Source organism: Falco cherrug, chromosome 1 (assembly GCF_023634085.1).
Source record: "Falco cherrug isolate bFalChe1 chromosome 1, bFalChe1.pri, whole genome shotgun sequence".
Lineage (NCBI taxonomy): Eukaryota > Metazoa > Chordata > Aves > Falconiformes > Falconidae > Falco > Falco cherrug.
Genome location: NC_073697.1, coordinates 8,193,341 through 8,219,330, shown reverse-complemented (window position 1 = coordinate 8,219,330; position 25,990 = coordinate 8,193,341). Strand labels below are relative to the sequence as shown.

The 25,990-nt window shown below is 43.1% G+C and overlaps 1 protein-coding gene across 11 annotated transcripts in view; it reads right to left on the bottom strand.

The window, feature by feature from the left end:
* The window catches only part of JADE1 (jade family PHD finger 1), a 48,695-nt gene that overhangs the window by 6,558 nt on the left and 16,147 nt on the right, over nt 1-25,990 (bottom strand). For 8 of the 11 annotated variants that reach the window (XM_005441930.4, XM_055700845.1, XM_014282159.3 and 5 more), the window contains exons 3-9: nt 18,156-18,238; nt 14,460-14,617; nt 10,508-10,695; nt 7,018-7,229; nt 5,397-5,564; nt 4,658-4,774; nt 384-920 (exon numbers count right to left, since the gene is read on the bottom strand). In XM_005441930.4, coding sequence (XP_005441987.3) covers nt 384-920; nt 4,658-4,774; nt 5,397-5,564; nt 7,018-7,229; nt 10,508-10,695; nt 14,460-14,617; nt 18,156-18,238 — 1,463 coding nt within the window. The remainder of the gene's footprint in view (nt 1-383; nt 921-4,657; nt 4,775-5,396; nt 5,565-7,017; nt 7,230-10,507; nt 10,696-14,459; nt 14,618-18,155; nt 18,239-25,990) is intronic. The other 3 variants (XM_055700847.1, XM_027809235.2, XM_055700849.1) reach the window with 1 other exon arrangement.

The following is a 25,990-nucleotide window of genomic DNA, read 5'->3' as shown; positions in this document are numbered from 1 at the left end:
TTTTCCTTCTTGTGCACCAGATAAAAGGAGCAGAGAAAGCCCTTAACAGCTAAAAAAGCTCCAGCTGGGGGTTGCAGTACAGTCCACGGCCATCAGCATTAACCAGTAAAGAAAGCGTAAGTGGAAGCACAGCGATCCAGTTCTAAGGAGATGGGATACTGCAAGCCAGGACCTGCTGGCCCCGTGAACTAACCCTCTATCTGAAAAGGGTAATTGGTGTGCTCTGCAGAAATTTGGTGTTAATGGTCTTTTCTGACAACACAACTTTGAGTTAAGACCCAGCATGGAGCGCCCGCACGCCAGGGCAGGAACAGAGCCCTGCTCGGAGACGCAGCTAACGAAGGCCAGCACGCTACCGAAGCACAGGCAGTGCAGTGGCTTACCCGCTCTAGATCCTGCCGGAGGTGTGTGAAGAGCTGCAGTCTTCTGAACAGAACATCCTGCTCCCGTTTAGCCAGATTGTCCTCTTCATCCTTCTTTGGGGTAATCAAAGGCTTATTGAAGTTGGCTTTTCTCTTCAGCTTCCAGTACTGGTAAAGGAATTCCACTGGCTCCTCAGGCAGCCGCAGCGCTCTAGCCACTTCCAGAGACTCAACAAACGTGTAGAACTCATCCTCCAGCTGCTGGAGCTTCTGCTTGCGGAGGCTGACTCTGTGGGCCTCCTCCTGGTTTTGATCCATGCTGTGGAATGGGTCCATGTGGGCAGGAAGAGAGCTGCTCTGGATCCCAATCCCATTCCCGTTCTCCTGACCTGCACTTTCACTGAAAGTCTCATCATCGGCTTTCTTGGCGGAGCTGTGCTTGGGACAGTACGACTTAAATTTCACCTCATCGTTCTCTGCCAGTATGGTCTTCATCTCCAAGCCTCGGTCAAATGCACAGGTGACGTGAAAGGCTGTTCTGCAGTTCTTCACTGAACACTACAGAAATTAAATTAAATTTAATCAAATAAAAATTTCAGAAGCCACACTGCCTAAACCGACGCAGGCAGCCAGGACCGCTCTGGAAGAACAACCCTGTTGCTGCGCTCTGCTCCAATGCTGCATGTACTCTCTTGCTCTCTCTTAATTAGCTTTACGATTTAGTGCTCTCAGGCCAGGCAACGATCAAGTGGCCCAGTGGGACAGGAGTGGTTAGCCCCCTCCCTAGCCCAATCACGCTATTCCATAACCCGCAAATCCACTAGAGTACTGAAATCTGGTTCTTACCGTCACCAGAGCCACTCGTGTAAGGCAGCGCACGCAAAAGAAAACGTTCCCCCTTTGACTGTGCCAGCAGGAGAGAGGGGGAAAACATCTCGGTGGCCCCAGGCCAGCCTGATACTTTTAATTAAAAGTCCTTCCCAGCACCTGGACCCGTGCTACCCAAAAGGCCTCAGCCAAAGGGCATTTTTCTTTTCCCCTGTTATCCCCGTTTCCTAATGTCAAATACTAAATCGCTGCCAATCACTGCTTCACTGACTACAGTCTTCGCTTCACCTGGGAGATGAGGAGAACGGGAAACTCAGTTTTGTGTCATTCTTCTTCCCTCCCAGTGAACCCGGCAGTCATGGAGTGATGGGCACTCGTTCAACTGCTTTAGCACTTCATTTCTATTATATGTAACTTCCTCTTGCAAAATGCTGTCATAGCTATCGCCAGCCACAAACTGAAAGGTCTAAATATATATGTGTGCATCTGTCTATGAACGCACACACATACGTACGCGTTTGTATCAGCTCACGCCTCTGCCTCCAGTGAAAAGAATTTGAAGTGGAAATGAACATTAGTGCTATTAACTAGGAGGAAACAGAACTAGGCTTAACCCAAGTCATCTAACCTAAAACAGAAATGCACTGTGCTAGGATGTTTACACAGAACTTCGTAAAAAAGCCAAGTCTCTTTCTCCCCTGGGTTTTCCTGCTCAGGCTGACTCAGCAGCCAGATGGCATATAAAGGTACAACCAAGTTTGAACTGCAGAAGGTTCAAATGAACATTCTTTTAATAACATCAACATATAAATGGAATTAAAGAATACCAAAGCGTCTTTTGCCCTTTCCCCTCTTACTAACATACACAGCAAAAGCAGCCCAACTGGAACACCGAACAGTACAGAAGAGTACTTTAGCCGTGGTTTCCAAGCTGCTACCGTGTAGAAAAATTAGCTCTTAGTGTGGCTAATGTTTTATTGGGAGAAGAGGGGCAAGCATCGTCAGACGGAAATCTGCTGAACCTGGGAGAATATGCAGTCTGGTTTTTCCCAGCTTGCTGCAGCTGCTCTCTGCCCAGACTGACACACACTTCCAGCTGCCAGCTTTTCTAATTGCCGTGCACATCTCATAGCATCCCTGGAGGATCTCGATCTCTCAGCTCCTCCGGTTAATGCTACTTCCTTTCTATTTCAGTGGCTTTCTATAATGTTCTTCTCTGCTGTATAAAGTTTCACAAGACAAATCTAAGTATCTCCCACTGCTAGCTTTAATGACACCAAGATTTACACAACTCTTACAAAACGTCAGGCAAAACTGTCAATTTTTTTTGTCTCTTCCCCCATAATTTCAAGTGTAGAACTGTCTGAAGTGGCAGCCATCATGCCTGCATGTCATCCTGTGTCATTGCTAGAAGGGGAGAGGTGGTATCAGAATATGAAAGGACACACACACACCCCTCCCCTGCACGCTAACACACATAAACAATCAAGTGCTCAAACTACAAGTTACCCCGCTCAGAATGGGTCTGGAGAACGGACAAAACAGTTCCAACTACGTAAGAGCGGCCAAGAAGAAGGGGACAGCTCTGCAAGGAGGTATTATGGTTGCAAATTTATATGCTGTGGACAGATTTACCTTCTCTACTTAGCATTTACTATTTATACATTCCCTAAATGGAAGCGGACTGATAGGTTTCACTGGAACTACTGCTGCATTGCTGGTTTACAACCTTTTCTGGCAACCTCATCAAATGACTGGGAGCAGAGGGCAAGGAAGGAAACGGATAAAACCTCATTTCCAAGTAGTGTAGAACTTCAGCAATTTTTCTGTCTTAAAACCGGTCTTACCATCATGGATCCTGTAACATTAGACTAGCCACAAAACAGAAAGAGCTCTACTTCTTCAGACCCCTTATGAGACAGCAGTACCCTCCAACCTGTCTCAGGGAGCTTCCTGAGGATCATTTTGCTGAACTATGTGAGGCACTGTCAGGGTGACGAGCATTACCACAATACTAAGCTACATTTTATTGTCTTTTTCTGCACAATCACAGCACTGCCCCAAGTGGGTCACCTGGCCTTTCTCTCATTTGTTCCCAAGTAAGGTAGGGCAAAGTTTTGTCTTGTGCCTCAGGAAACCAAGTATCTCCTCTTTCACAAATCTGGGGCTTGGTGATGCGTTTTCTCAATCTTTCTAGATTTTAAAATTGTCCTTAAAATTATTAACATTTCTGAGTGATTTTTCCACTGTAAAGGACCTGCACGTGCTTTACAGCTAACAACCCAATATAAATACGCATGTGAAACAACACTGCCCAGTCTGAAATGCTCTGGCGCAGACCAGTTCAGATATTTAAGTGACAATTCACAGGCTACGGTGAGAAAGGCTGAATCCAAATCCACCTGCAATGCCAGAGAGAATTTCAGAAGTACACAATGAGACAAACTGGCACTGGCCCAACAACGTGAGTTGTTGGTATGAAACCAATAGCTTTATGGTTTTAATTATTTATTGTATACGGAAATCATTCTTTTTGGAACTATGGCGACTCGACATTTGTTTTGATTCTTCCCCATCTTGCCAATTCGGGCAGTCATCATCCCTGAGCTCGAGTTACCAGAAGTCAGAACAGTAACGTGGCACTGCTTCTGCTGAGGTATGAACTGGGAAACTCAAACCCAGGAGGTTTTTTTCCTCTTGGAAACACCAAGAGCTCCAGCATCTAGCCACAACCAACAGAGGAAATGGGGCTCATTTCCCCAGCTTGTGGCTTGCTCTCATCTCAGGGCAGACCAGTCAAACCACCTACTTTTTCTTCCTACTGCTAAAAAAGCTTAATATTAAATGATCCGATATTCTCCTTAGCAACGTAAAAGTTGGACCAACAACAAGATAGTTACAGCCAAAACAGTCCGATTTTAAGGAGAACCTAAAGTAAGAAATTCAGAGCTACACCTCAGCTTTACCGTCAAAGTGAAGGTGTTCACTTCCACTGACTCACTCCAGCAGCGAGAGCTGGGCATGCTCGGCACCTTAAAAATCCCGGTCGTTGCCAGAAGTAGGCAACTCCCCTTGAAATAGCCAACTTGTCTTAGAAGTCACAAAATAGGCACTAGCAGACAGGTTTCAACATGGAAGTTTTCAGCATTCAAGCTTCGTTTTTGCATGTGGTACCTCACAGAAATACAGGTTTTTTCCTCTACTTGACAACATTTAAGTTTTATTTCAGTGTACTAATAAACGTGTCAGCGTTACCAACAAATTACAAAGTCTTATGGGATGACCTGGTTATTATTAAAATTTTAGTAGAAAGTAAAAGCACACTAACATTCAAAAGCACTTCCGTGTGCAATTAAGTCCACAGTAACAAACAGGAAATCAAAGAAAGTTTACTGCAGATGCACGTTTTGTGTATCTACTAAAAGCTGACAAAATAAAACACTCAGCTGTTTGTGCAAGTAAATTACCTGTATAGAAGCTCCAACTTTTTCATTACAAAGGCTGCACACCAGTGCCCACCTGCTGCTGGGAATGTGGGAGACCTTTGTAATGGGCTCCATTTTTTCTGGACTTCCAATGCTCACCTAAAGAGGAAAAAAAGGTTAAAAAACACAAAGTGACTATTACAGTGTTAAGTCAAAAGGGAAACAATTTTATCAAAGAAATCAAATTCCTTGTGTGCATATGCAAAATGAGCATCTTCCAAGTTCCTCAGTTTATAAGGAACTAAACAAACCTAAATTCCTTTTTTTAGACATCAGTTCCTCACTGCATGAGCAAAACAGTTTCAAGGTGAAGACCACCAATTTAAAATTATCATACAGGATGTGTATTTTGATTATGAGAACCCACAGGAATTCTCACAGTCACATCCAGACCTCCCCGACTCACCTTTAATGTTCCGTTTATCAAATTGAAAGGTACTTTGTGTCCTTGTTAAATGAGCTTTGCCAGCAGCAAAGGCCTCGTTTTTTGAGGCCTAATTTTGGTTGACAAAGGTAATGTAATTACTTTTCTTTACAGGTGATGCATCATCCCGCCAGACTTTACATCTAACTGAAAATCTTTTACACTGTCTTCCTAAGCAGTGCCGTATCTATGCTACACTCGTCGTAGCAACACGCACTGTGTTGAACAGTACTTTTAACAGGTTTCTGCTCTCCCAGAATCACGGCAGCCCTGAACTCCCCGAGGATCGGCACCTACCTCTGGAATCCACAGAGCACAGCTAACATGGACCCACTTGGTGCCGCTCCGGGTCGGCTTCATGGCACCACCCTTCTTGGGACACAGCAAACACTTGGGCTGAACACCAAGCGCGCAGGTCCTGCACAGCCAGCTGCCTTCTGGCACCTTCAGAATCCCATAACACGCCTGTTTTCCCATGGACAGAAAAGGGAAAGAAAACAGAGGACACAATATGCATTTCTGTTACTCTCTAGCTCTTTACACATAGCCTCTCACAATTCTCAAAACGGTCTTTATGGAATTTCTAACTATAGAAACACTAGCTTGTAGAGGAGGATCTCGGGGTGCTTTCACAAACTTGACCAACCCCATTACCCATTCATTCCCCAAAAAGACCAGGAGCAGAGGTCATGGCGAGCTGTCAGGGAAAACACCCGCTGCCCACTTCAGCTGGGAAAACGAAGAATGTGTTTGCCAGCCCAGAGAGCAAGGGGACTCCTGACAGAACCCTCCAGCAGTGCGCGAGGATGAAGTTCAGTATCACGATGACTACACCTAATGGGAACTGGACTGTATCTAATTCAGAAGGCAAGAACTGCAAATTCGAGAGCTCTCCTGTGCAATACTCAGTTATTCCAAAGCACTGAGTTTTACTTCTTATTCAGAGCGAAAAGTGCAGAACAGCAACTAATTAAGGTCACTTTTTTCAGAAGACTGCATCTTTATGGAGACCTCTGTCCAAATTACTGTCAGTTTTAAGCCTCATAAGTTTCAGATTTGATGTGAACAGAGACTAAGCATCAAAGAACCACTACAGGTCTACAAATGCCCACTTTGAGTATCTTGCAAGATAGCCATTTGTACCTTACAGCTGTCATAGGCCTATTTCTTTATCATTAGTACAAACGCAGTTAAGTAACACATGCCAGAAAATGCCCCTCTTGCTCAGCAGACAACACAGTTTTCCAAACACTGAATGACAAAGCACACTTCTTAAAGCTGGAAGGACAGGCTGACAGGAAGGCATCTGCCACAGCAAGAAGCATCCACAAAAACGAATAGCCTGAAAGCGCATCCGTTCTTTCATGCTAAGAAGACTTCTTAACTGCCACAAAAAGGTGGCACACAATAGTGCTTCATTAGCTCAGCTCAGCAGGTTCTCCATTTAATTAAAATGACTATAATAAATCCTACCTGTGTCCCTACCGACTGCCTCGAAGTTCTCTCTTCCCCTCCCCTGCTGAGCCCTAAGCTGCTGATACTACAGGTGTGTTCACCCCAGACGTGTGCAGAAGAACAGGAGAAGAACATAGCAAAAGCAGCGACCAGGTAAGGATGCGCAACAATACACGCCTATGTTTTGGGGAGGCAATTCCTCCCCTTGTAACTTCCTCCACACATACCCAATTCCACCTTTAAGCCTCTTAGCATGACATTTCTAGAATTACATGTAACAATTCTCCTTCACGATTACATAATTTCTGAATTCATCCCACCCTTCAATGGTGAACTCTGCAACAACTTAACAAAGCAACGTCCGTCACTGGAAAAAATCCAAGCTCTTATCTTTAATGGTTTGGAAAAGCTTCTGTCACCACCCTTGCACACCCCCCGCACTGTGCCCCCCCAGCCACCATACCTGGTGCACGCAAATATTGCATTTGTCACAGAACACCATTTCGTTGCCATCTTCTCCATCTGGAGACTGACAGACGTCACAGACAACATCTTCATCATATTCAATCCCAAGTCCTTCTTCCGTCTCGATAGCATGATTCATGTTATCATAGCATCGTTGTTCAAACTCCTCTATGACCCTTTCCATTGTGTACTCATCCAGTTCAGGCATCCCTGGGAAACAGGAGTTGTTACTTATTTAAAGGAAAGAGCCACACTCAACTCCAGCTGCTTTTTTAACAGCTGAGTACATCCAGTGCCAGCCCCACACACACATATTTCACTCCTATACAGCCTGCCTATTCCAGCATAAGATAGGGAACATATAAAAAGATAGGGAACATATAAAAAAAAAAAGGTCTTCTTACAACAGTATTAAACTGATAGAAACAGAGTATGCAAACCAATCTTGCAAAATCCTGAAAAACACTTTCACAAACTGATTCTGGCTTCCTGGTCTTGTTCTCATTTTTCCTTCTGGGACAGCACCGTCTATAGCTTTTACTTCAATTTTGCAATCCAGATGTTGACTCTTTGGTGAAAGATTTGAGAGTGTTTTGATGGAGGCAACGAGGGGAAATCAATGACAAAATCTCCCATGATCCTTGTAGTTTACAAATTTGTAGTTTCTAACAACAGTTGCTTGTTTTTTACAAGTTCCAGCCCAACAGGGCCCTAACTGAGGTCTCCATCAGACCCTGCTACATCAATAAATGAGTTTGTTTTAATAAGTGAAAAAAACCAGATGTAATAAATCCACCATCAACTCTGGGACAATGAATAAATGCAACATCTGATCTGGGATTTGGTCTTTTCAAACAGCATCCACCACAAAATTATTCACGACACCACAGCTACAGGCGATTACACTACAGCATTCTAGAATTCAAATTTGTTCATTATATTAAATTACTATTTTAGACCTGAAAAAATAACTATCCTAGAAGCAGCAAGAAAAATATCAAAAAAAGAACATGGTGCTTCCCCCTCTCTGGCTTCCATCTCTCACTTGCCGTGACAACGAGCTGGCTGTGTTGGTACTACACCAACCCTTGCCACAAGATGATGCCCCACAAACACCTGTGAAACCAAGAAAGCTCTACTACTGCAAACAACCATTTTCCTTTTGCAAAGTCAGCTTAGCGCAAGAATTCCCATACACTTAAATCACTACAGCGAAGTGCAGGCTTGATATCCCACTTTTGGTCCAATTCCCAGTACCTCAGGTTTACTGTGACATACAGAAGAGGCAAATTAGTGATGTGTGTTTTAACAAGAAAATCCTCCTTTTGACTCTCCCTGTAAAAAACTGAGCCACAAATTCCACAAAACAAAGAAGAAAAAAACCTCTCTAGCTCCCCCAGATCAGAAGGCAAACACTCTACAGAAGTATTTCAAAAGTACTTCCAGTTTCCCTGAGAGGTAAATCCTCTCACGGCAGAGATCAATGCATCCGATACTACCCAAACTGAGCAGCTGGAATGCAGCAAGAGGGAAGAGCCAAAATCCCGCTGATGAAAGAGAGCGAATTTTCCCCTGCAGCCCAGAAACACTGCACCAGCAAAGCAGATGCTGGCAGGTTTTAGACCAGTTTGCAACTGAGTTCTAACCTCACGATTGCTATCACTGCATAAAAAAAGCCTAAGAGAGACGTCATTGACTGTGCATTTATAAGGGTTAAAAAAAGAAAATCAAGGGGCTGTGGCTTCAGTTCAAATGTTTACATTCATTCTTTTAAAGACAGAATATACGTTTTCAGTACCTGAAGTACTGCAATGGGTATCAGAGAAACCATGGAATTCATAGCTGCAGGGATGCCGTGAAGGAAGTGTTACAACTGCAGATCAGGAAATATTTCACTTTTCAGATGGCCATTAATATAGCTGTTGAGCGCAGTGTCTGACAGAGCACCCAGGCGTGTGTTTCAAGACCCACAATGTACTGCCTGGCGCTGACAGGACCATTTCCTTCCCTCTGCCTACAGCAAAAGTGTGTGGATAAAGACTTAAAGCAAACGAACTGCAAGAAACTACAGCAAACCATAACATCAAAGATCAGACCTGTCAAATTCTAGCCGTTCCTTGTTTCATGGGCAACGTGTGCTTTTGAAGGTTATGTTGGTGTAGCAGAACGGCTACCACAGGGCTTCATGCACAGCTACTAACCGGCACAGTGACGAGCCTCCTCTGCGCCCTTTATCACTACTGCTACCCGCACCCCAGCGCTAGCCCTCCTCTGCTTTTGGCAAAAGACAGAGGGGATTATCTACACTAGATAGATGGGCGTCAATTACAAATCCTAGAAAGTATTTTTAATTTTTCTTCGAAGAAAGCTAAAGGGACTTGCTGCTGCTGTTCTCCTGAAGGTAACTGGAAAGGGAACTTAAAATTCTTGAATCATAAACCGTTTTGAAATCGTCTAAGCCCAACGTTCAATTTGAGCAAGCCTGACTTGAGGGCTGGAAAAAAGGCTTGGGTAACAGACCAGATCAAGGCTGGGTCATCAGTTTCTCCCATACGTGGGTTTAAAAAGGAGAAACTTTTAAACAGTTATAAATGGTCAGTTTGTGATGTACTAGGTCTTGAGCCATGCCACGTATGGGCTACAGCCCGGTGAAACCCATACAACACAACTCAAAGCAGGGAACTTCCACAATGCCAGGACAAAAATTGACAGTGTTCAGCAACACATCCAAACCTCTTCCATCTGGCACAGCACCTTTTCCCTTACCCAAACAGGGTGTTAGAAGTTCTGTGCTGGCTTACATCCTCTACAGTTCCAGTATCTTCTGGATACTGCCTGCCCCTTCCCACACACAAGCCATTCTGTAGAAAAGGGAACAGTTGGCTCCCCTTGTGACAGCTCCTCTTCCCTCATCAGAACTGGAGGACAAGGTCACAGTAAGGTTTGGGAGGTTGCGCCAAGAAATCACTGCAGGAATTCCTCACTGCCTCATTCCCTGCGCAGTTCAGCGACACAGGCTCTCTAAACCTCCCAAGACGCCTTGTCTACCTTCTTCACATTGACCACCACCAGCTAAAAAGATGGTATGGATATGCGAAGCACGGAAACATAAATAAACCAAAAAAAGGACTAAGTGGAAAAACTACCTGAATGGTCTGTCTGAAGTCCTCTTCAAGGACCTTGATGGCAAAATGGGAACTTTGTGAGAATTCCCTTGTGAAATGGAAAGCAGCAGAGGAAAGAAAAACCATGTGGCCAGATTCTGGCCTGGTCTAAGCAGATACAACTGAGCAGTTAAGAAAGCACGTATCTCAGGGCTTAATCACATCAGCTCTGGTTTCCTGCAGCTACCCCAAATCATTTGATTACTACGTTTTCATACCTCTATCATCTCTTCCCACATGCTGCCTTCCCTAAACTTATTCTTAAGTTTACCAGCTTTAAAAAAAAACACAAAAGCAACAAAAACACAAGCACTGATTGCTCACCCATTTCTTTGAATTCTTCATTGGCAAGCTGCAACCATGCTACGTCCACATCATTGAGATCGTAGCGACACACGCTGTCTGCTAAGGTTCGAATGTCAACATAGCCCAGCTCTGGAGGCTCCGAACCTGACGAAACAATATACTTCCTGGGACGTGTAAACGTGACAGTTTTTGTCTCGGACACAATCCTAAAACAAACAGACAAGCAGACATCAGGTACGCTGGGTTGCTGAGAGACCTGTTTCTAGTGAATTCAAAATGCCTCATTCTGAGTGACTAATGATCATCAGCAATCATCTAACCATCTAAGCAATCACCTTGCACCACTGAGATGGGAAGAGAAAACACTACAGTGCACGTTCATAACAGATTGGCAGTATTATAGGAAATTAATTGGAGTTACCTAGAAATCCAATTCATTACCAGAATTCTAAATAAAATGCAAAGATTGGAGGACAGAGCTGTGCTTTTATCTGAAATTCACACTTGTTTAAAGATAGAGTAGGAACACTGTATGTTATGTAGTGATGGCTGCCACATGCACACGTGTTAAACTGTTTTAAGACTTCTTTTAAATCAATCTGTTTAACTACGATACCAAGAGCAAGACAAATCAAGGGAAAAGTAGTATTTCCTGCTACATTTGAAGCTTGCTTCCTTATGTTTCTTCTGGGTATGTGTGTGCGTGTGTGTGTGTGCGCGTGTGTAGCTAGGGAACTGCCACCTTTGTGAAATTCAGAAGACCTTTCAACAGAAAACCTGAAATTTCCTCTAGCTTCACCTTCACTTTCCCAAGCAGATCCAAGCTCTGGCACCCTGGGTCTGCATTTCCTCTTTCACAATCACTAATGTCATGCTGGACCATGCACAAATATTAATCAGCCACTGCTGAAACTACCTTCTCTCAGGGTTTGGAGGTTCCAGCTGGCCAACAACCAACCATGAAAGTGTATTTTAGCTGCAAGCCAGCTGAAATTTTCTTCAACCACAAGCACTGGTTCAGGAAACAGTAAAGTACCTACAGCACATAACTTGTCCTGGGTCAGATTCCTGCAACGCTGCAACTCTGCAAAGCTGGGAGGTGGGAGCAAAACTGCCCAGTTCACAAAGGCCAGCAGTCATTCCACGTGCAACCTGGTGCCTCCAAACAGCAAGGTAACTCTGGCAGTCCATCTCAGCAGAGGGCACTGCACCTTCCCTTAGCTAGCTGCACGCGCTGAAATTCAGTTTGGGTGAAACCCACTTCATGAGGTAAGGCTGGTACCTCCAGAGCGACAGGCCACATGCCGCCGCATGACTGCCTCCTGCAGCACCAGTGCTGATGATTTTTTTGGTGCTGCAAGTGCTACAGGGGAAGGCAGCACCACTCTGTGTAGACACAACTTTCTGCTGGGAACAGCCTAAGCACCACAAGCAGGACATACTCCACCTTATTTTGCCACCACCAGAGGTCCAATGTGAAACTCCACCTCCTGCCAGAAGACTGATCTGCCGCTGTATCTGCACACACAGATCTCAGTAAATCTTCTGCCTACTTCAGTCTGCGGCACAGCCCTACATCTTCCCCTCCTCTACCTTCTTTCAGACAGCAACCTGAGAAACAGTGGACAAGAGCCAAATGCTGAATTTGGGGCTTCTGAGGTGCAGAAGGGGACTGTGGAAGAATACAAATCTGAATGATCTCACCAGCCTAACTGCACTGCCCAAACTGTTCCTCGTCATGCTATATAGTATTAAAATACTACAGACTACGACATCTCACAGAGACTTTACTTTAAACTGGGAACTCCTTTCTGAATCTTCTGTACCACAAACTCCTTCCCAAGTACCTTTCCATTCGGAAATCATAACCTCTGGGCAGCACCCTGCACATGCTGTCTAAATACCATTGTAGTGGCTCAGAATAAATAAGCACAGGTGGTTTGGCTTTAAAACAAGCCACTTCCATCTATTTCTGTGATAGGAAGTAGGGTTTTTTTTAGAAAAAAAAAAGCAACAGTTACTACATACCAAAAAACACATTTAACTGAATGATTCATCTGAACACAAGCCTACGCTGAATCACCACACACACTTGCTCTTTTCCCCACCCCTCTGAGCCTCTTCTTGCTGCCCTGACCAGTCACTACAAGACCAAAACCTTTTATTTGCTATTATGTACCTCAGTAGCAGCAGCTATCCGTACTGTAGTTTGCTTCTGTTCTACACCAGCTACAATATGACTACGACTGATTCAATTTACAAAACATCTCCCTCCCCTCCCAAAGTTAGGCACAAAACAGCTCCAGCACTCCAGCGCCACTTGAGCAGTGCTCTCCAAGTGTTTTATGAGGGAGCAAACAGGATATAAATCAGGGATCCAGAGGGCCACTGACCAGCAGGTGCTCACCAATAGGACCATACAAGATAGCTCAGCAACTAAAAAAAAAAAAAAAAAAAAAAAAAAAAAAGAGTGGTACCTCCCAAGCTGATACCTACAACTGTGGGTACCTTCTTTCCCCATCTGCTTTAAGATTTTAAACTTGGAGCAATGTCTCTGTTGGCCATTGGCAGAGAAAAGCTCTCTCCTAACTGAGTACCTGCATCTGACAGAGCCACCAAACCACCCCCCTGAAAGATACAGCGTGGGGATCCCCTGGAAGGTCTCCCTCTGCTAAAGCCCACAGGTCTCCTGGCCCTCCTGCAGCCTTGCAAGATGCTTGAAAGAGAAAGCAGTGAGGGGAAGACAATGTCAGCACACAAGTACAACGTGCGTGCATTTAAGTAGGGACTGGGTGAAGTTAGCGTGGAGCAGGAAGGCTACGAGCGCTGCGGGGGAACGGTATGCTCTCTCACATTCTAAACTGCACGGCAGAGGGGGAAATGCTGAGTGATCTTGGAGCTTCAGGTCCAATCCTTCAGAAGGAAAAGGAAGGAGAGGATTTACCTGATGCACGGCTAAGTCCCTCATTGTACAGACCTAGTGGGGCTGTGCAGCCATCTGCAGGTTGCTGCACAGAACATAAAAAGTGCAAACACTCCTGTAGTCCCCCTACTCCAAGGTTAAAGCTGGCAGATGCAGACCTAGCAGAAGCAGTGTAGTAGCATCATCCAGATTTACTGTACATCAGAGATCGGGCTGTTCTGGCCCCACCAGCACTCATGGGTCATTCGGTAATACCTTACAGGCCAGCCTGGACTTACTCAAAGAGATCTAGTATGATGAAATGGCAATAATCCTTGTTCTTCTCGCTTTCCCCAACTCCAACCCCAACTAAGCGTAGGACAGATTGATGGGCTGCAGCACACACCTGCCCATACTACTGTACTCTTTAATTTGAAACAGAAAATAGTATCCAAGCGTAACAAACAAGGTAGAGAAAATAAGTGTTTCTTGGGTAAGAGCTAGAAAATCTCACATTACTGTATTTAGTTACATGTACATCTGGATGGTTCCTAAACAGCTGAAATGTTGTACATCAATTTCCTAAGTTAGTAAATGAAACAAGGAAAAAAAAAAACAACAAAACCAACCAAAAACCACGTGAAACCAAAATAAATTCTGTATTTTCTCTAGCCTTAAGTTTGGCTTGTCTTAACTGTTCCTTGAAAGGAAGCAGTGGCTTGGAACTAAGCACAAGAAGCATCAGACGAGTGCTCTCCCAGCAATGCTGAGTGAGGTCAAGTCTGGGCTTAAAAACAGAAGCTATTTTTAAGGTTCTGTCATCACACTCCATCCTAATGTAATGCCAAAAGTGATTCTCTGATATTCATATTTCAACGCATTGCCAGAACAGGCCTGACTTGACCTCTCTGACCATTCAAAAAGCTGAGGCAGGTTGCACTTCACCTCTCAGAACCTAGACCTTTCTAGCTAGACACTGTGGAATAAAGCTCAAGAAGCCAAGGCAATGTAGACATAAGCCGCTAGCATAAACGTATGTGTATTTGTTTACATTCCTCCAAACTATACCTGGCTACTGGTTGTGGGATGGTCCCTGGGCTAACTGGCACCTGAACTCCCTTTTCCCACTCCTGCCTCCAGGGGTCTGCCAGCACATAGTATTCATCAGGGTTCAGCTGGAAGGAGTCATGTAACTTCATGGCAGTGATCAGGTCCGTTCTGAACACCTGCAAAGAGAGTGACCAAGAGAGAAAATAGAGACACTGACATTTGATATTTACACTCTACGATTCGCAGCTTCAGGGTAACCATGGAGCACAGCGTGTAACAAGGTCACTGTATCACCAGTGCACTAACCCAGCCCACTGCAGGACAGAAGTTTAGGTTCATTGCAGGGAACAGAGGTGGCTGACGGTGCAAATCCTGATCAAATGACTCCCGCAAACTCCACTACAAGTCCTGGTGCTCCCCCTGCATCAAAGGTAGAACGCTGAAAGGTGCTATCCACTTTACCTCCGACTTGGCTGCAATAAAAGCTGCAGGAGCTCTGAGTTTTAAATCAACAGCACAAGGAAGACTCATTTTTGCTCTAAGGTTTTTGGTAGGGTTTTTGGGTTTGGTTTTTTTTCAATTATTGGAGCTCTGACTAATCCAAAGACATTCTAGAAACTCCCTGTGGTAGAAATCAAGGCGTGACTCTACCATGACCAGCCACAAGAGGAAATTCTAAGGAGATGACTCTTTGTGCAAGTATTTAAAATAATAATGCAAAAGATCAAATAAAGTAAGACCCAAACTGGAATTCTGGTAGCAGCTCCCTGTTCAGTACAGGTTCTTGTTATTCCATCAGCTACAGACACCTCTGCATGGTAGCTTTAGTTTTACTTTGCCTTTTCAAAGGCATCCACCTCTCAAACAAGCAGGGTGTTTGGCAACTTTTGGGTTAGCAGTCATGAATAAGCGATGCTGTCTTCAGCAAGCTGTAGAATGACAAAAAGGGATCACTCTTGCAGCGGGCATGCTGTGGTACTGTTGTGGCAGCTTCTGCCTGGTTGGCCACTGCCTGTCAGCACTGCAGAAAGTCAAGGCATCAGAACTACAAGCCTGCGCTTGCTGACACCTCTTCCAGCTCTCCCCACCCTGCTCTCCCTGTAAGGCAAGGCTGCTGTAGACTACAGTAACTGCACTCAGTACTCTGCACCTCCAGAACCATAAACTTTTAACTACTCAATGCCACGTTCAAAGGAAAGGGTTAAAAAGCAACAAGGTGACAGAAAATAAGCACCACCAGGACAAGACAAAGATAAGTAACATCTTAAGAAAAGTTCGCCTGCAGACTTCGCAGTTTGTGGTGGGCAGTCCACATCCACCCAGAGCCACGTTGCACAGTTACAAAGGCAAAGACTGATCATCAGGGCAGCGCTCCTAGATTCTCTTACTGAGCTGCTAAGGGGGCAAAGTAACACAACCTCCCAGCCCCAAACCAACAGCCACACTAGTTTGCATTAGCTCCAGCCAATTGTTGCGTACGGCTGAGGAAGAACCAGATCTAGACTGAGTGCTAATTAGGCAGGCCTCCCCAGGACAGCAGTGTCTGTCACACACTATTCACAGACCTGAAATCTCAATAGATTCCCTACGATTTGGGGGGAAGTATTTTAGGGAAACAGTGAACCTGATGGCTATTTATATTTCTTAGAATATTTCACAGTGTGATTTGCCTTACCACACTGCACATCTTGAAGCCTCTTCTCCCTCTCAAAACACACATACTACCCCACTTCCGTCTCAGTATGTTCCTGTTTCCACTCTGGTTTTGTCATAAAAATAGCATAAAATCATGACATTTTTCTTAACACTTGTCTTGACATGTTCAGAAAAACTGCCAACATTAAAAAATAATAATACTACCATATGAAGGAAAGGGTGAAGGCAGGTAATGAAATATAATGAAATGTTTTAAGCAATCCAATTGTAAGTCCTGTGAGGCTCCAATTAAGAAATTATAAATAAGCCACAAAGTAAACTGGCTCACAAAACAAACAAGCACAGCGGGCCAGGGGATTCTGCACTTTTAAGAGATCTGAATTAAAGCAATCAAATGTCAAATGAAAAGAAGACTAAAAATATAAAATGGGACACAAAACTTGCTCAATCTGAGAGCCAAAGTAACTCAGGCTCTCAGATAAATTTGTCGCAAAACTCCCCCAGAAGCAAAGCTAATGCAGCACCTGACAGCCAAGAAACTCCTTCCCAGGCCAGTGGCCCTGTGACACCATTCTTTCTGCTCTAATTTCTGATGCAATCAGACTGCCTGGAGCAAAGCAGAGCTTACAGAAGTGCTGGCTCTCAGAAGCACTGAACACTTCAAAACTAAAGGGTGAAACCCTGGCCACGCTGAAGTCGATTGGAATTTTGCCACCAACTTCAATGAGACCAGGATTTCACCCGGGGAGTTTAGCAAGTGTCACTTTTCTGCCAGCACACTTATCATCAGAACAGTGTTGTGGCAAGCAGAGACAATGCAAGTGGAGGGAGGAGGGAGGGAGCGAGGGAAAAGACTGTGAAACAGAGCTGAAGGGAAGTATATGAGAAGTCCATCCAGGCTCAGAAAACAGGAGAGAGCAGCACAAAACTGCAAAGATTCTGACAACAAATGCAGGAAACGGAGAGGAGAAAACAGAAGAACACAAAAAACCCAAGAGTGAGATTCATAATTATCTCAGATTATTTCCTGATAGCCTTTCATAACGTAGTTCTCAAAACTGGATCTATGAGGCTACTTCTAAGGGATGTAACTAAGGCAAGCAAATCTACTACCAGCAAGAATAAATTCACCAGGAGCCTCTACAGTCACCAAGAAACCCAGAAGGTTTTCAACAGCCAACAATCAAAAAAGAAGACTGGAACTCACCAGTACTAGGTGTAGTTCACACTGAACAATGAATGGGATTCTTGTGAAAACTCTTCTCCAGGACTTAAGTCTACTGTCATTGGGGAGAGGAGTAAAGCACATTTCTTCTCAACATCACTCACTCAATAATGCACCAGAAATAGCTGTATTGCACAAGCATCTTAAATTAAGAAGTTCCATCTCCCAAAGTTAACGCTTTCTTTGCAGCCTCTACAAATTCCGCAGTGTAGTATTTGCCTGCAGATAGGGAGATTCAGCAAGAGTATTTCCAAAGAACTGGATCGCATTTATGTGTTACTAACAGTTGATCCATCCTGGAAAGTTCAAAGACTTCTATCACCCTTGATACAATTTCCTCAAAGCACTATGCAAGACAGAACTGTCAGGAAGCAGATTTCTAGTTTGACAAGCACTTTAACAAAGATCACATACCAAGACCCAATACCAGCTATGAAATAAATGCACCTAATGTAAACTTCCACTGTTCACAAATCAAGCTACAAATAAACCCCGACGCTTAAAATACCAGAAGACAGACTCTGCAGCTACGTCGAATGGGTGTCAGACTATAACAAAATTCGCAGATAGAAACTGGTGCTGGCAGCGGCTGTGCCAACAGCAGAACTCCCTCATCTCCTGGCACATAAAAAAAAAAAAAAAGAAAAGAAAAAGAAAAAGAAAAAGAAAAAGAAAAAGAAAAAAGGCGGTGGGAGGTGGGGGGCAGATGCCAGCTAAAATGTAGCAAAAAGAAAAGAAAATGTGAATCAGAAGAAATGGATACATTACCAGAATATGTATAGGGCTTTGTATTTGACAGATGTAACAAAATGCAAATCAAATTCCAGAAATACCTCAGAAGGTTTTCGATCTTCATGTCTGGAACACGAAGTCCTCCGATGTCGAGATCTGGAATGCTGGGACCAGGTGGACAGACCTAGGATAGAGAAATGATCACTTGCAGACACCCCTGTCACGTATCCATGAAAGCCTTTGCTCTCTCCGCTCACCCGAGGCAGCCAATGGACCTGAGTGGGGCTGTGTGAGTAAAGCAAGCCAGAGTCGGGTTTCTGTGACAAACCTGCAGAAGGCTCTTTCAAAACAAACTAGAAAATAGAAGTTACTCAGTTGTAAACTTGTATGATTATTCTTTTGGTTTTGTTTCATTTGTAATTTTCAACTGATACACACATGTACTGGCTGCACTGCACTTACTGGCCTTCCACCCAGCTCTTGAAGAAAGCTACTTCACAGCATGCTTTCCCCCCGTCCCCAAGCATCAATAAACCACTTTCAGCACATGATTAACTGACCAGGAGGCCCACTGACAGCCTGAGATCTCTTTTGAAGCTAATGTACTGATGTCCCAAATATCTTTATCAGTTACCCAATTTTTACCAGAGCAAGCCTTTTCAAAATGTAGCACACTGCACGTGCACACAGCAAAGCCCACAGAACAAGCTGGTGTCTCTTCTCCTCAGCACATCTCTCACTGTGGTTGCACAATTTTTGTCTGCATAATTATTCATTATATTCCAAACAAATTATAACTTTCTGCCTTGAAACCTTTTGACAGAGTCTCAGCTTTCAGAAATATTGTAACAGGAGAAAAGGAAAAAGAGAAAGAATCTACACTCCACTGACAAGGTTGTTCTTTGACACCAGAATATATTATACCTGTGCGAATCAACTAATTTTAATTCAGTAAAACTTACAGGTACAGCAGGTATTTTCCACTGCCAACTACACAGCAGTAACAACAACAACAAAAAAATAATAAATTCTTATGGGTTGGAGACATGAAGAATTTGAAATAGAGGTCGATATGATAGGGAAGCTGAGACCTACACGTTGAACTGAAGGACAAACACACATTTTGCAACTCCGGGCATTAATTGTAGACAAATAAAACGGAACCAATGCAAAGACCTTCCCACACTGCTCATTTCCTCGCTGCCTGCACCTAGATGCTAGGAGTAACAAGCGTAAGGCTACAGTCCGTAAAAGCAACATCGCCTCACACCATCCACCAGAGGCCTCCTGGGGATCACAAAGCACTGTTCAAAACCAGATTGCATAGGATGGGATAAGCTCTCTAGTGAAAACAAAAATCATTTTCAAAGTGAAGTGACTGTCCAAGACTTTCACTGGAAAGATACTGACTGAGTGACAAGTTATCAGAAGAATTCATTATATGGTAGTTACGCTTTTCTTTTCAGTTAGTAAAATACATTAAAGAATCTGCCCCAATAAAAACCACTCTGTAACAAAGCAACGAGTAACAGACGTTACACAGAATATGCATAGTGTGGTCAAAACTGACGCAAGGTACACAGCAAACAACTAATAATACTATCTTCTAAGGTAAGAATACAGAAAAGACTATTTTAAGCAAATGTTAGCGTTCTAATACAAAAGCTAGTGATTTGAAAGGTTTTCAAAAAGTAATGGGCACTTTTCCTAAGCCCCTCTATTTTACAATCACAACTTCATATTTCTGTGAAAGGAAAAGAAGAAAAAAAAGGGGGCAAAAAGTGACCGACTGCCATTTACTAACGTGTGTGGAAAGCCAGACTCCCAAGATCATTTAACTACCGTTTTACTCTTGAAAACAAAAGAAAAAACAAAAGCAGCAGTATAAACTCCTTCTGAAGGATCCTATCAGCCCATACTCAAAGTTAACCTAAAAGACTCAGGGGAGTAAGTGAAAGCACTCAAAAAGTGTCAGATACACAGCTAAAATTCACAACAGAAAAACAGATTTTTCCTGCAGTATAACAGTATAAATACTAACATTTTAACATTCAGACATGTGATTTCTTTAAAATCAACAGCCTCACTAGAAGATACAGACCACATATATACCCACACAGTTTAGTATTCAGTTCTCATGGGTTCTGGTATTTTCCACCAGCAAGACATTAACATCTGACCAACTATCTGCCACTGAGGTATTCAGCTAGTCAGACCACCGCACCAGCAAGTCAGACACTTGAAAATTTCTAATTCATTTGTGGAGCTGAGCATTTTGTACGCTGTTGGACCTGGGGGAGACAGCCTGCATATATGAGGATATACGATAAGGAATTAAGAACAACCAGCTGTATTGGCAAAGTGGTGTTTGGCTCTGAAGTTTCTCTGGGAGAAGAGCTGTGAGTCTGGAGGCTTTAATACAGTTGTTCCCAAGTAACGCATGCATCTGCAAAATTAGAGCAGTAGCAATATGATGTACTTCTGGATCTTTACTCATGTGCTTTAATTCAGCTCTGATGGCAGCTTATCACAAACTAAAGACAAGAAAGCAAGCATATGGGCTTTTTTTTTTTCCCTTTTTTTTTTTTTTTTTTTCAGTGTAGGTATTAAAAGGTGGATTTCAAGGTCTCTCTCTTGTCACAGAGACTCTATGAAGGTGGGGAATAAAAAACTTCCTACCCTACCTTCCATCTCCATTTCTTTACTGTGTAACCTGCAGATGCTATACATCAAAACACTGTCTTAAATGTGTACTTCTATTTTAGACACAGACCATGTACACAAGGGTTAGGCCACTGGATTAACTAACTATTCCCCAACATGGAAGGTCAACTCTTGGCACCAAAACTATAGAATCTTCATTTTAAGTTACTTTTTTTAAGTGTTATACAAAAACATACTCTGTAAAATTTCCATGCATAAGGGACAACCTAAACACAGCCAGCCTTCCTCAGGATATGTTATAATGAGTATTTTTCCCATGCCAACGAGCTTCCTACACTGAACAAGGGACGAAATAGTTTCTTACATAGTTCCGTAATAGCTGTTTCCTTGCACATAAAATTGGTGAATGCACACTGAAAACAGGCAATGTTTTTAGTAAGTTACTGAAAAGACTTGTATTTTTCTAAGCAGTGTAAACTGACTGTGCATAATACTAGAGAAAAGGGTGGAAGAATTTCTCATGGGAGTGAGATTTTACTACCCACTAAGATCTGTAACTGCAGCTAACAGATGACCTTTGGCAAGGGCTTCACTTCAATAGGGAAAACATTTACTCACTGAATAAACAAAACCCAAGTATAAGGCATACATTCACAGATTCAAACCACCACTGCCACTTAAGACACAGAAGTGCAAGAAATTGAAGGAGCCAGCCAAATGATAGTAAAATATCCAGCCCGTAACAGTATTAAATTTAACTACTTTTGAAATCTCAAGTAAGAGTTCCAACTCCGCTTCCATTAAAGTTAACGGCAAAATATCACTGTCTTCAACAGTGCCAAGACCGGGTCACTGAATCGCCCAAAGCTGCTTTCATTAATAAGCAATCCACCCACTCTAAGTATACCAATAAAAGCACAGGAGGAAAATGAAGGATGTTATTCGTCTTTCAAGCGTCCTTTCCATATTTTCATACCTAATCCAGAAAAGGGACCTCACTGAAAGAAGAAGTTCACAGGCAATTACAGCTATTTCAGTGATTAATGATCTGATTTTTACGTCTAAATACATGAAGCGAGAACCATTCCTGGATTATACAGAGGAAACAATCTACTGCGGTCAAAACAAACACAGTATTCAAAACAGCTCTTCTGTATTATAAAAGCACATGAACCTAATAGAGTTATTTGAGAAAGATTCCAGACACTCTTCATCAAAATTATCTATCCTCTTGTATTAAGTATCCGAAATGACTATATTCATCAGCAGTTTTCTGAATACTAACCTTAGTGCCAAACTGGATCAGAATCACCAAGACTAGAGAAACAACTAAAGATCAAGACAGAGCCAAACACAGTTTTGGTAAAATAACAAAAAAAAAACCACACCATAAGGGAAGTCTGAATCACGGGGATTTGGAAGATGTAGAACTTTTCTATGGTAACATTATGTACCTCATGGGGAAAATGAGTTCTACAGCAGATGCAAAATTAATGAGATGTTAAGAGAGCCTGTACTACCAAAAGTCACGTGAGTACCAGTGAATGTGAAAAACACGCAACTCCAAAGCATGAAGCTAAACAAACACATCCAAAACATGCATCACTATCATCACTAGAACTTAGAGATAAAAGATGTCTTAAGTGCCTATCCTGTTACATGACTGCAAGTTAAGAATGAACAGAGCAGCCTAGCTAACACTATCACTCCAGGATCTCCTGGACCAAGACCATCCAGATTCTTTTAGTTAGGATCCTTTCAGGTGGCCCATGTGTTTGTATGTTTTAAAAGGTTTTCATCACCAGAGAACAACGGGAGGAGGATCATACTCTTACTACACCTTAGTTCTCCCTTTGCATTTATCCATTTACAGACAAAACGCAAAAAGAAATCCCAAACCACTAATGAGGTGTAATTCACAGCAAGAGAGGCAAAGCTCTAACACACTACTGGTGCTGGAAACGCGACTTCTAAGAGACTAGTAGGCAAATTTTCTGTTCCCCTAGGCTATTATATACACCTTACACTGTAAATACAGTGGGTTTATAATACCACTACAGGGTGTATATAACACGCACACCTTCTGATAATAAAAGAAAGCAATCAAGGAGTGTGACTTCTTTTTCCACATTTTGAAAAAAAAAAAACACATTTCCCCAAAAAGGGAAAACATAATCAATTTTAACTGTATCAATTTAATAAATGATCTGTCAAGACTATGTTTTGATTCCAAAGCCGCCCATCAAAACAGAAAATTCCTCGGGTCCAATAAAGGAATTCAAGCCCTCAGGGAATTCTACCCCCCAACTAATATACTACTCAGCATGAGCAGGAAAGGCTCAGCTATTACATATCACACACAAGGCCATTGTGAAGCCACCTGCAAGGCACCCAGCTGTGTCCCTGGGGAACTACCTGCCGCTACAGCCTCTGAACACTTCAAAGCCTCAGATCTACTGGGCATCTGAAAGCACTTCTGCCACGGGAAATACACTCCCACTACACCGTTAACACCAGGCAGCACAACAGAGCAAAACATCCCCGACATGATTGTATGTCTGGCTGTCACTTCTGCTTAACGCTGGCATTTCCAGATGCCTATACTGTTCCTCAGCTCACTCCGACACCAGCTAGGTGCTGCTGCCAACATTCTGTCAGAAAGATCTGCAGCCTGAAGAAAAGACATAGATGCTCAGCCTCCTCATTTAGTGCCTGGCCCACAACTCTTTACAGTAAGGCTTCATGTCACTTAGACAGAACTCCATGCCTAGACCCAAATTCCAGCACAACAACAACAGAAGCAGACTACTCTAAGGGCAGTTTTCCATAATGCTAGGTACAGGAAGAGCTTCCTGGGTAGAAGCCTTCAGGTCTTATCACAGAGAAAGCAGCATGTATGCAAACACAACCTATGGTATGGTCTCACATAGCCAAATTCCCCTTCTCATGTTTCGGTTGCTGGAGGATTTGCCTATCAATCTTCCTTATCTTTGATTCATACTGTATTACTATACAATAATCTCCTTCAAGGTGAAAACAGAAAAAGCAACAGCCTTTTCTTTTGTCAATACCGATGCTATTTAAAATTTAGTGTCATTTGACAACTACCCAATTGCAGCTGCTGAACAATGCATGGATCCATAAGATCTCTGCAGTGCTTTACAACATTGCACAATTGCTCAGTATCTGACACACATAATGAACAGCCTTTGCTGCACCCTGCCACAGCAGTTCAATACAAGTTCCCTCCTAGCATCCCTTTTCCCAGCAGCACACATTTGAGCTTTATAATCTCAAAGAACACACACATAACCATGCATAAGCACGTGTCACGCTTCTAACTGTGAGGAATTCCTAGACCCCATCTTATTTTTTTACCACAAGTCCCAAGTGCCACGCCAGCTACCTAGCCCAAGGCTTCCCGCTGTAGCAACGTTTTACGGTAACTCCATACAAAGTTTTAGCGCAAGTCTGATACAGGTTACCAAAGTCAATTTGAGCGCCTCCCAACCTAGCATTCATAGGCTCATCACCTATGGTGTCAGGCCTTAAAACTTCAGTGAAATTACGTGTACTCAGTATCAGCAGTCTTGGGAAGGAAAATGTGCCTCTCCAAAAATGACGGTGATGGTTACATGTCGTCCCTTCCTCAGATGCGATATCCTATCAGCCCAAGTAAGTCTTTCAAATCACTCTTCCAGAGTGCTCAAGAGCGTAACAACTTCATCGAGTCACCCTGCCCCAGTGAGCCTAACCTCCAAGGAAGAAGCTAGCTCTGACCACTGGTCATCTCTCTAAATGCCACAAGCCTTTTTCAACAGCACAGCAGTGACCGCTACACTCGCTGCTTTGCCCAAATTCTAGCACTGTAACTCCACTACATTCTGTTGTTTAATCACCGTCCCTCACCAACCAGCCAGCTCAACTGAAAATCAAAAAATGTCCTTCGCTTCCTTTTCATAAAACGCTGCTCAGTAATGTGCACTGCTAAGTAATTGCCACGTTTCAGGCCAGCAGCAGCTGCAATTCTGCGGTAAATGACGTATACACCTAAGGTTATGTACTCGGCAACCTTTGTGAAGGCACTCTGGGATCCATCTCAAACACAACGGGAATCCACTGGGATGAAAAGCCCTTTCTAAAACTAAGATCCCCATCATTCAGTCAGAGCAATGGATATTGGCAAAATACATTTAACTTTAAAATAACATTTGTTTAGCAGTGATAGAATAAGGGTCCATCTAAATTACAGAACTATATTCCATAATCCGTAAGTATTAAATCTTTCATTTCTCGGAACTGATGTGAAACCTTGTAAATCTTAGAAGTATTTTTCATCTGCAAGTATCTTCAGTTCTTCTCTCAGACACTCTGCATGTAGGAGTATGATGAATTGATAATCCCTCCGAGAATAAATGAAGAGGCATCGTGGGAACAAGTAAAGCGTGAACAAAATCATGTTCTGAATTCCTTGTTCATGGAAAACAGCGACCAAACTCTCTTTGACATCAAGGAGGGCCTGGATTTCACCCAAGCTCCCTGTAATACAACTGTCTGGGCTTCAGATCTCAACTCAAACACGATCTCTCTACGTGTCCAAGCAATTTGTGCAAAAGGAATGCCCTGAAGCTATAAATGGGAAACTCCTCCACCGCACAACTTTATCTCACCAAGAAACAAAGCACGTGGTATATTCAGAACAAACCACCTTTGCAGATTTACAGACCGATGAGGCTAGAAAGTCAAGTCAAACACTGAGCTGGAAAGATAAAACGGCTTCAGTATCTAACATTTAGTTAGAGTAAAACCTGGAATCATAAAGAGGAGGTTTTGCAATGGAGGGGCAAGCGGAAATACAATGTAACAAAAATTGCTTCAAAACTATCAGGCATGCAGATGACAAGGACATAATTGCGTTTGAGGTAAACATTACTGATTTACTTAATGCAGGTTTTGAAGAAGACGGCATGTACATCACGAGGCTTTTATGATGGGCCTGGGTAATATTAACATCTATTATAGCTGCTGTAATACATTATTTGGACAGGGACAGAAACTCACAAGCTGCCAGACGACCAAGAAAAGGATTACTTTCAGGTGTCAATAATTTTAAAAGTCTTCACCAAGCCTCACCTGGTACCATTCCTCAGTATTTAGACAAAAGTTCAAAATGCAGAACTATGCCTGCAGCCTTTTTTTATTCAGTTATATTTCATGGATAAAATGTTCACAAGTGACCTATAATTTCAGAAAATGAATCTCTCAGAACACA